At 37.5% G+C, this 11,128-nt stretch overlaps 1 protein-coding gene across 1 annotated transcript in view; it reads right to left on the bottom strand.

Annotated features, from left to right (window-relative positions):
* Window positions 1-1,389: 1,389 nt before the first annotated feature.
* LOC148353279 (neuropilin-2-like) overlaps window positions 1,390-11,128 on the bottom strand; it is a 175,978-nt gene continuing 166,239 nt past the window's right edge. Inside the window, exons 17-18 of the mRNA XM_088353589.1 lie at window positions 8,302-8,361; window positions 1,390-6,980 (exon numbers count right to left, since the gene is read on the bottom strand). Of these exons, the coding sequence (XP_088209715.1) occupies window positions 6,652-6,980; window positions 8,302-8,361 (389 nt within the window). The 3' untranslated portion in view covers window positions 1,390-6,651. The remainder of the gene's footprint in view (window positions 6,981-8,301; window positions 8,362-11,128) is intronic.

Below are 11,128 nucleotides of genomic sequence, written 5' to 3'. Positions count from 1 at the left end.
CCAAACTCTCACACATGGACCTCAATCAATAACGAAAAATCTCTACATGTATTAGAACCTATCACACTCTGGCCTCAATCAATAACAAAACTTTCACCAAGAACTCTCACACATATGTTAAAACGTCAGACACACACGGACCATGATCAATGAGGGAAAGTTTTACAAAAACCTTTCCCACGTATATTAAAACATCCCACACACTAACCTTAATCAATGACAAAAAACTTTCACCAAAAACTCACACATGTGTTTAAACCTCTCACACTAAGTGATCTCAATCAATGACGAGTATTTTCACAATATAGTCTCACACATATATTAAAACCTCTTATACTCTGACCTCATTAAGTGACAAAGTATTTCACCCCAAACTCTCACATGAATGTTTAAACCTCGCACACATGGACCTCAGTCAATAACAAAAAATGTATTCATGTATTAAAACCTCTCACACTCTGGCTTCAATCAATAACAAAACTTTCACCAAGAACTCTCACACATATGTTAAAACCTCAGACACACACGGACCGGCGGATCAATGACGGAAAGTTTCACATAAAAACCTTTCCCACGTATATTGAAAAATCCCACCCAGTTACCTCAACAAGTGATGAGAGTTTTGGGTTAAACCTCTCGGACATGGACCTAGATCTATGACAAAGACTTTTATACATCAAATAAAACCTCTTACACATGGACCTCAATCAATGACAAAAACTTTCACCAAAAAGTCTCACACATGTTTAAATCTCTCCCACACACAGATCTCATTCAATGACAAAAACTTTCAGCAAAAACTCTCCCTCAGATAAAACCTCTCACTCACAGACCTCAATTAATGGCGAATACTTTCACGATATAGTCTCACACATGTATCAAAATCTGTTATGCACAGACCTCAATCATTGACATAAACTTTTAGCAAAAACTCTCATACCTTTTTCTAAACCTTTCACACACAGGCCCCAATCAATGACAAAAACCTCCACCAAAAACTCTCACAAGTATGTTAAAACCTCTCACACACGGACCTCAATCAAGGACAAAAACTTCACCCCAAATTTTTATATGTATGTTTAAACCTCTCACCCACAGACTTCAATGACAAAAATGTTCACCCACACCCCTCACACATTTGTTAAAATCTCTCATGCAATGACGGAACGTTTCACAAATAGCTGTCACACATATATTAAAATCTCTCATACAAAAGAAAAGACATTTACACCTGAGATGTCAGTCGCAACAAACAACACAACAATCCCACATCCAATAGTCATAATTTATATCCAAATTTCTCACCTTTTATTTATCACACTCTACCAAACAAAATTCTCACTCACACAAAAACACTAACAGCAAATAATCAAAAACTTGACAATAATCCAACCTGGAGTTGTTTAGCCTTTATTAAATAATAATAACATTAAAAAAGACATTTCTCTGTACAAATTGTACAAACAAAGGTTATCCGGCCAGTGCCGTTTGTGTCCATCGAGATCGAGGAGGTAACACGAATTTCGTGTGTGACAAACTGTTTGCTCTCGCACAATGACTTCAAGTGTCAAGTGTCATAACGAAAGAGGGAGCGAGAGAGAGAACGAGAGATCACGTTTGCTCCAAGGCACTTGGAAAGCAGTCTGAAAAACACACTTTCAGAATCCATGTCGTTATTTTTTGATTCCGAACAACCGATAAGCATTTTTTTCTACAACAATTCTTGTCTGTAGTTTTTTTCACATGCATGGAAATTAAATAATGACCAGCGAATAACTTGCTGCTCTATCCAAGTTTTCAATTGCTGTAAGTTGCAAAAACAAAACAAACAAAAAAAAAAAACAGAAGAAAATAGCCGGCAAACTCGGAATACAGTACCTAGTGAAAATATTGGCCCCCTCAAAAACGTTTTGTCATTTTGCCACATTTCAAGCTTCAAACGTAAAGCGAAAAACTGATTTTTTTTTTCTAAGAATCAACAACATGTAAGACACATTCGTAAAGTGGAAGCTAACCCTTTAATGTTTCATTTAATATTTACAAAGAAAAAACTGAAAAGTAGGAGTTGTGTAAATATTGGCACCCTGCTCTTTCAGCTCAGCCAACTGACTACAGACATTTTTTGATGACTTCTGAATAAACGAATGTTTGGCATAAGACTAAGACTGCACGTCACCCTGAAAACACTATCCCCACTGTCAAACATGGTGGTGGCAGCATTATGCTCTGGGGTTAATTTTCTTCTGCATGGACTGGAAAGATTGTAATGATTGATGGGAAGTTGGATGGAACTAAAAACAGGGCGATTCTGGCAGAAAATATTTTGGAGTCTGTAAGAGACCTAAGAATGGGGTGCAAGTTCACCATCCTACAGGACAATGGACCCCAACATAAAGCAAAACCTATAATGAAATGGTTTAAAACTAACAATATAAAGATGCTAGAATGGTCAAGCCAAAGTCCAGACCTCAAACCTATAGTCTAGAGCATATATGGGAAGATCTGAAAAATTATTTGCAAAAACAATCACCATCAAACCTAACTTGAGCTGTTTTGTAAGGAAGACTGGGCATAAACTTATTTTTCAAGATGTGTAAAAAGACTTGTTTCTTTGATCACAGCAAAAGGAGAATGTCAAAGAGGAGCAGTATTTGTGTACGCCTACCTTTCCATTTTTTATTTGTTAGCACAATCTAAAATGTTGGATACATGTTGCATGTTTTCACAATTGTGTCTCACATGTTGTTGATCTATTTTTATTTATTATTCATTTATATATATATTTTTTGTTTTTTAGCTTTAAGTTTGAAGACTGAAGTATGGCAATATGTCAAAAGGTTCTTGGGGGGAAAATACTTCTGCAAGGCATTGTAGGAATAAAAAAATACACAAGCGCGGACCTTTGAATGTGAAATAGTTTGGACACATCAAACTATTTTTTAGAATTAATTGTTGAAGTCGCTTGTTCAAATTCTGAAAACATACCTTTTTTCTTTAAACAATGCTACAGATTACTGACAAGCATTTCGTGATTGTGCACATTTCTTTCCTTAAAGAGACACTTTGGATTTTTTGACCACTAGATGTTGCTGTAATGTGTTATGCAAGAGAAAACAAGGGCTAAAAAGCACGGGGAACAACACAAACATAGACTCCAAGTCACCAAAATGCATCTTATTTCTTATTATTCTTATTTCTCTTTTTTTTGCCCTGCCTTTTTGAAGTTTTTTGGGGTACCCGTAGCAGCAAAATTGTGGACGATTTTAGGTTATTTAAATTAAATTCCACATTCTTAGCCTTATAAGAATTCTAAAAAAAGGATAGTTTAGGAATTTTTGCCTGTTATTTAAATCATTATGGGTTTTTTTTTTTTTTAAAAGAATGAAGTTTTTTTTCCCATTAGGGGGCACTAGATAACACACACTGTCCTTTTAATACTTAGTAATCGTATTGCTACTACTAAAAAAATCATACATGTCGACAATAGTTGCTAACTAAGGAAAGTTACATGGTAATTATCAGGCTAACAGTTATTGGACTGATCACAGCCCAACATATGTCGCTGTTTTCGGCCCGATTGGAAAAAACCCCCGATAACGAGTCACTCAAAAATATTCAATCAGCTAACAATACTTGTTAAAAGATTGCAAGCCTTTATGTATTGTCTTTTTTGCATTGGTAGCAATACTTTTTCACTTCGTCATGTGCGCAAGGAATGGGAGAGCTTAAGATCAGTCGTATGGCTCAGCATGCGTACCGGCTGTTGTGATTGTACGGACTTCTGAATTTTAGTTTCGTTTTGATTTCTATGTATAAGTTAATGCCAACATAATTGTTATTAGCCGCTGTGCTAGTTAAGATTGACAGTTGCAGACAAAGTCCACAAACGAGTTTGTTAAATGCATTATAATATGTTACTTTTCTGAATCAGACATTTTCCTGATGGTTTTTTTTTTTTTTTTTTTGGAATGAGTTCATTAATATAATTATTTAAGCCTTCAGCTTAAAATACGGTGTGGCTTGTACAAAAAAACAAGTTGAGTTTTTTCATGACATTTGCGTATGCGGCTTTTAATCAGGTGTACTCTGTAGTTTGGAATTTATGGTATTTTTAGTTTTGATCTTATATTTGACTCATAATTTTGAACTACACACAGTGGTAGGTTCTTGCTTTTGCAGCGGTGGGGATCCTCTGGTTATCAAGGTAGCTCTTGTTTGATTTTCAAACACGGGTCTCATTTTTAAATTTAAATATTCTATTCTATTCAATTGACAAATAAATTAGACATTTGAAATATAATTACCGGTACTCACATTTGAAATAAATACATGAAGGGTTTTAATTTTTTTTCTGTAATCTAAACTACTTTATAAATCCTTATTTCTGTGTGTGTGTGTGTGTGTGATTTATAAGCTCCAAAACGGATGAACCGATTTTTGTGAAAATATACACATTTGTTCTTCAGGTCTCAGCAAGTGTTTTTAGCAAGGTTTTACACCCCTTCAAAATACCAACAAAATCGATAAACATTTGTTCTCATGTGGTCTGCTTTGTGGGGTCTACCGACCTCTCCAAGGAACCGAATCCGATCTTCTATCGGCCGGGGCCATTTTGCTTGAATAATACTAAAGATGTGAAACAGCTCCAATACATGCGTAAAGGCAATAAATGGATAGTTTCTTTAAAGATAAAGGATGGATATCTGTTTAATTGTGCGGTGATCGGTGACAAACGTTCCTCTAAACACGCCCTTCTCTCTGTCTTGCAAATATTCAGAATGCCCCCCACTCCACACTGGCCCCTCAAAATGGCTGTCCTCCTCCAGCGTTTTCTGCAGATAGCTTAAGGCTCGATTGTGTATCCGACAAAAATTCCATTCCGCTTCTCGTCGGCTCTTTGGCAATCCATAGGTTGCGCTAAAATAACTCATCATTGACATTTAGTTCACACAGTGTCATTATACAGTCTGTCGAAAACTAAAATATACATAAAATTGTGTATATATATATTTATATCGCATATAGACAAACTATAGAATCTAAAGCACAACTCCGTAGTGGTGTTTTCGGATTTCAGATTTCCCATCCGTTTTAATTCATGGCGATGCTAAAAATGTGTTGACTTTAAGGGACAGTGTGTATTACTTGACCATTAGATGTTGCTGTATTGTTTAGTGCAACTAAAAATGAGTGCTACAAAAGCACAAAAAAAGAATACAAACTACAAACACCACTTATTTTTTTCTGTAGGGCCTTTTCGAGTTTTTGGGGTACCCATAGCTGGATCCAGACTTTCTGTTCTTAGACGGGCCAGATCAGTAAAACAATTTCAACTCGAAAATTTTAGCTTTGTTTTTCATTAACTGGAGGGCGCCTATCTCTCACCAGCCCAACAAATGTTTCCACCAAGTCTCGAACCGGGGACCTTTAGCATGTTATAGAATTTTTGTAGTATTTCAGTAGACTTACTGTCATATTTCTGTAGTTGTATTTTTTTATTACTGTCGTATTTTTGACAGTGATATTTTTGTAGTCTTACTGTAGTATTTTTCTATCATTTCCGTAGTTATTTTTGTAATATATTGGTAGTATTTCTGCAGTGTTTTGTAATATTACAATATTTCTTATATTTATGTCCTATTTTTAAATGTCAACGTTTTTTGAATAAAACGCTTGCGCTTACTGTTAAAAGACAAAATATCTCTTGATATAGGTCATATGGGGTGAAAATAAAAGTATTACGTAGCATTTTTAGTTGGATGAAGTTCTTCGTATTACAATTTACCACTGGGAAATAATACCCGAAATTTTTGCATTGCCCATTACAAGTGTCGATAATCAATAGGTACACGTTTCATCGTGCCCTTTTTAGGTATAGCATGCACCTATCCTCTTAGAGGTGACCAATAGGGGGCAATGAGGTTTCAAATGACAATACCACGAGGAAAGAAGAACTGAAATGGCAAAGCGAAGCCACCAGAGAGCAGTGTCTGCATCATTTCTGAGTAAACTTGTTCAGAAACATGGCAACATTTTCAAGGATGTAAAAGCATTTCACCCAAAATTCAAACACTTTTCAATCCTTGAAAACATGACATTAAAATTGCGGCATTTGCAAGGATCTCCAGCACACGTACAAACCCTGTTTTTTTATCACACTTAAAAATGTATGTTGGGTTGGATTGAATCCTCTCGTATGTTTGACGCACCTGCGTTACGTAATACACACTGTCCTTTTAAGCCTCAAAACTATTCAACGCAAAGTCTAAAAACGCTTCACCAGCTTAACTGTTCCTAAAACTGAACAAAAAACAATCACTGTTTTTTTCATATGCCACCGATTTCACAAGCCTATGGCAAGTGTTTGAAAACATACACAAATCATACTAAAAAGTTTTTAAAAAGGCAAAAAAATTTCCTTAGAAAGTCATGTCTTTTTGTCGGATATCCATCAGGAGCAAGGCATTCGCTTGATATGTGACCATTTATGCATTTTTCTGTCCACAAATTGGACTTAGTTTTTTTGCTTCCGGACGCTCCTGAATATCACTTCTTTCCGGCTGATCCAGGACGCGTTTTTCCGGCGTTTCCGTTCATCAGAAGCGAACTAGGGAGGTTTCCCAAGGTCCTGGTGACGCGCCCCTCCCGGTCTCAGGCTTCGGAGCAGCACCTCTGCTGGTTGATTTTTACTTTGTGCTTGATGCCGTCATATAGCTCGAAGTTGTAGTTCTCCAGCGTGGTTGAGGATCGCGCAGACAGGCCGCCGTAGTAGCACGTGCAGTAAAGCAGTAGGCCGGCGCAAACAGCGCCCAAAACCACACCCAGCGAACTCATCACGATGATGGTGAGCAGAATGGGGTCCAGGGTGTACAGCCAGGCCCCGTTCTTGTCCCGCTCCGACACCAGCGTCACCGACGAGGGGTCCGCACCGGCCGAGGCTGGCGTGGAGAAATGGGATGGCCAACCGGGAAAGAAGTATTCTGCGAGAGGGGAGGAAATGAAGATCAGTAATATATTACATATATTATAGTAATTTTTAACTTTTACTCAAGTGATATCAGAACCATGCTTTCCATAAACACAAATGCATTTTGCTTGCAAAATAACATTTTGTTGCCATAACGCTGAACTTATGTATGAACTTTACAAAAACTTTCAGCGCCTAATGTTTCCGGTGACGTGATCACACGATTTTGGTCACCATGGCCATTGCGATCCTACAGACGTGCACAAAACGTCACCCCTTAGTGCCCCGACAATGACAAATGGACTTCATTTTTTTAGAAAGAAAAAACTCCACGTCTTGGCTTTTCTCCACACACTGCCTTACTATGCCTAATCGGCACAAGGGGCTGCCTACACACTTAAATCACTAGATATAGGAAGCAACACTTTGGAAGTGGGAGATTCCTTGAAAAATGAATTGCAGTTTGAAATATGTCCCCTGGATGTTGCTAAAGCCAGGCATGACTAAAAAATAACTAGTGCTGTATTTCTTCCTCTCTCTCTTCTCATTCCCTGTTTCTTTTTCTTCTCTCTTACTCTCTCTCTCCCTTTCCCTCTGTCACTTTATTTATTCTGTATTTCTTGTCTTTCTCTCTCCCCCTTTCCTCTTATTTTTTCTCTTCATTTGTCTCTGTCTTTATCTTTCTCTCTATTATTGTCTCTCCCTAACTCCCTTTCTTACTTTCACTCTGTCTTTTTTATCTTTCTTTGTTTCTCTCACTTTTTTTCTTTCTCCCTCTTGTCTCTTTCTTTCACTATCTCTCTCTTTCTGCTATTTATTTATTTCTCTCTTTCTAATGCTCTGTCTCTCTCTTGATCTTTTTCTCTTTCTGTCACTCACTTTTTTCTCTCTCGCCCCCTCTCTCACTCCCCCTCTATTTTCACTCTTCTTTCTTCTCTCTCTCTCTTTCTCTTGTTCTTTCTTTCTCTCCCTTTTACAGTTTCCATTTCTTTCTCTCTTATTCTTTTTTCCCCTTTTTCTTTCACCCTTTCTCTCTCTTTTCTTTCTTTCACTCTTTCTCGCTTTGCCTTTCCCTCTATTTTGCTTTTTTTCTTTTTCTTTTTCTGTCTTTCTTTTTTTTTCTTTCTCTTTCTCTTTCCTTCACCCTTTTCCCGCTTTCTCACTCTCCCTATCTTTCCCCAAGAACAAAATATTTGGACACCCCTGATCAATGCAGTGACACATTTCAATATATCCTACAACAATTTGCACAATTACAAATGACGGAAAAAGGAAGTCATGAAGCGTTGGAACGGAAAATATCCTCCAAGTTCTTTCTGTTTCACGTAGCTCACCTTCATTGGCCGAAGTCTTGTCAACGTCAGGGTCTTTTCCGAAATCCATGGGGCCGGGATCTGCGTCAACACACAAAGAAAAAGCACTGTTGTTTAGTATACTAAAGCGAGGTGGCATTTAAGATCACAATCTTCATGCCACTTTGCTTTGTGGAATCTTCGAGTTGAGATTAGATAAGGCGGAATGTGCTTGGGGCTTGGTGGGAACGGTAGTGGCCGCCATTAGCAAATACAGTGGCTTGTGAAACTATTTGGCCCCCTTGAACTTTGTGACCTTTTGCCACATTTCAGACTTCAAACATCAAGATATAAAACTGTAACTACTTGTGAAGAATCAACAATAAGTTGGACACAATCATGAAGTGGAACACACTTTATTGGATATTTTAAACTTTTTTAACAAATAAAAAAACAAAAAATGGGTGTGCAAAATTGTTCAGCCCCTTTATTCAGTGCAGCAAACTACAGAAATTCAGTGAGGATCTCTGAATGATTCAATGTTGATGTAAATTACTAACGATGATAAATGGAATCCCCCTGTGTGTAATGAAGTCTCTGTATAAATGTGATGTGATAGTCACAGAGGTCTGTTTAAAGCGCACAGAGCATCATGAAGCACGAGGAACACACCAGGCAGGTCCGAGATACTGTTGTGGAGAAGTCTAAAGTTGGATTTGGATGCAAAAATATTTCCCAAGCTTTAAACACCCCAAGGAGCATTGTGCAAGCAATAATATTGAAATGGAAGGAGTATCAGACCAATGCAAATCTACCAAGATCGGGCCGTCCCCCTAAATTTTCAGCTCCTACAAGGAGAAAACTGATCAGAGATGCAGCCAAGAGGCCCATGATCACCCTGGATGAACTGCAGAGGTCAAACATGGTGGTGGCAGCATCATAGTTTGGGCAAGCGGTTCTTCAGCAGGGGCAAAATTGATGGGAAGATGGATGGAGCCAAATTCAGGACCATTCTAGAAGAAAACCTGATGGAGTCCGCAAAGGACCTGAGACTGGGACTGATATTTGTCTTCCAACAAGACAATGATCCAAAACATAAAGCAAAAGCCACAATGGAATGGTTCACCAAAAAACATATCAAGGTGTTAGAATGGCCAAGTCAAAGTCCAGACCTCAATCCAATTGAGAATCTATGGAAAGAACTGAAAACTGCTGTTCACAAACGCTTTCTATCCAACCTCACTGAGCTCGAACTATTTTGCAAGGAGGAATGGGCAAAAATATCAGTTTCACGATGTGCAAAACTGATAGAGATATACCCCGAGCGACTTGCAGCTCTAATCTCAGCAAAAGGTGGCGCTACAAAGTATTAACTCAACCGGGCTGAATCATTTTGCACACCCACTTTTTCGGTTTTTATTTGTTAAAAAAGTTTAAAATATCCAATAAAGTGTGTTCCACTTCATGATTGTGTCCCACTTATTGTTGATGCTTCACAAGAAATTCCAGCTTTATATCTTGATGTTTGAAGTCTGAAACGTGGCAAAAGGTCACAAAGTTCAAGGGGGCCAAATACTTTCGCAAGTCACTACATCAACCACAGTACGGAATAATTGTGTGAGAAGTACGAGAGTATCTGTTCTCACAAGAACAAAAAACGGTACTTGCAAGATGGCTTAGATAAAAAGGCACAGGAAGACTTTTTTCGTAATAAAAAAAAAAGATTTATTATGATAGTCACTTGAATTTCAGTTTTAAGCAAAGCCACATACAATCAAAGACATGTGGATGGTTATCGCTGAGAAGCAATTGGACGTTTCGCGAATTCTCGTAGGAGCTTTAAAGAAAGCAAAACACGGAAACAAGACGATATTCAAAAGTAAGACGAAAAAAGTCAATTTTGGGCGTCGACTCGAATGAACTAACCAAGTCACTTTGCACAACCCGACCCAACAGTCTTGTCATCGATAAAAAGATTGGACATGGCACTCAAGGATAAACACGCATTATAAACTTAAAGAGAAAAATAAGACTTTACATTGAAAACATTCCATGAAGGTAAAACAATCTAAAGAAGACAGAAATTTAGTTATTTTTTTCCCCACAGGACGGTGCCAATGGTACAAAAGAATTCAAATTCGTGAGTTTGGCCCCTCATTTTTTCAACCCAGGACTTTTCAGAGTGTTGGCTGGCAAAAAAATGTACAGTATATATGTATGTATATATCTAATTTATTTCAATTTCAAATAGGTAATGCATTAAACCACTGGTTCTCAACTGGTCTGACTTGTGTACCCATTATTCCACCCTAATGGTAATCTATGACCCAGAATAAAAAAAAAGACATTTCTCAAATCACACCAATAAAATTATTTTGGAGTTTGAAGTGGAAATAGAATATCATTATTTAATTTGTGAAACCAAATGACCAGCAAAAAGTACCAACTATACCCGCATAATCTCATCTCCAAACCGAAGAGCACCTTCAGTGACAGACTGCTGTCACAGTCTTGTTCCACGGACAGACTGAGGGGATCATTTCTTCCTCATGCCATGAGGCTCTTTAACTCCACCCGGAGGAGAAAAATCCCACATTAAACCACACCTACACATTTGCATATTACCCTATTTTATATTACAGTGTGTATTTTATGTAGCACTATTTAAATACTCTATATCAACACGTTACATTGGGCATTTATGTATTATATTCCTTTTCCTTTATTATGGTTTTATTTTCAACACAAGGATACGGGGATAAATAAAGTATCCATCTATCTATCTATCTATCTATCTATCTATCTATCTATCTATCTATCTATCTATCTATCTATCTATCTATCTATCTATCTATCTATCTATCTATCT

The sequence above is a fragment of the Urocampus carinirostris genome, chromosome 14 (assembly GCF_059441175.1).
Source record: "Urocampus carinirostris isolate Australia breed hairy pipefish chromosome 14, RoL_Ucar_1.0, whole genome shotgun sequence".
Taxonomy (NCBI): domain Eukaryota; kingdom Metazoa; phylum Chordata; class Actinopteri; order Syngnathiformes; family Syngnathidae; genus Urocampus; species Urocampus carinirostris.
Note: the sequence above shows the minus strand (reverse complement) of the source record. Positions and strands in the feature narration are given on the sequence as shown.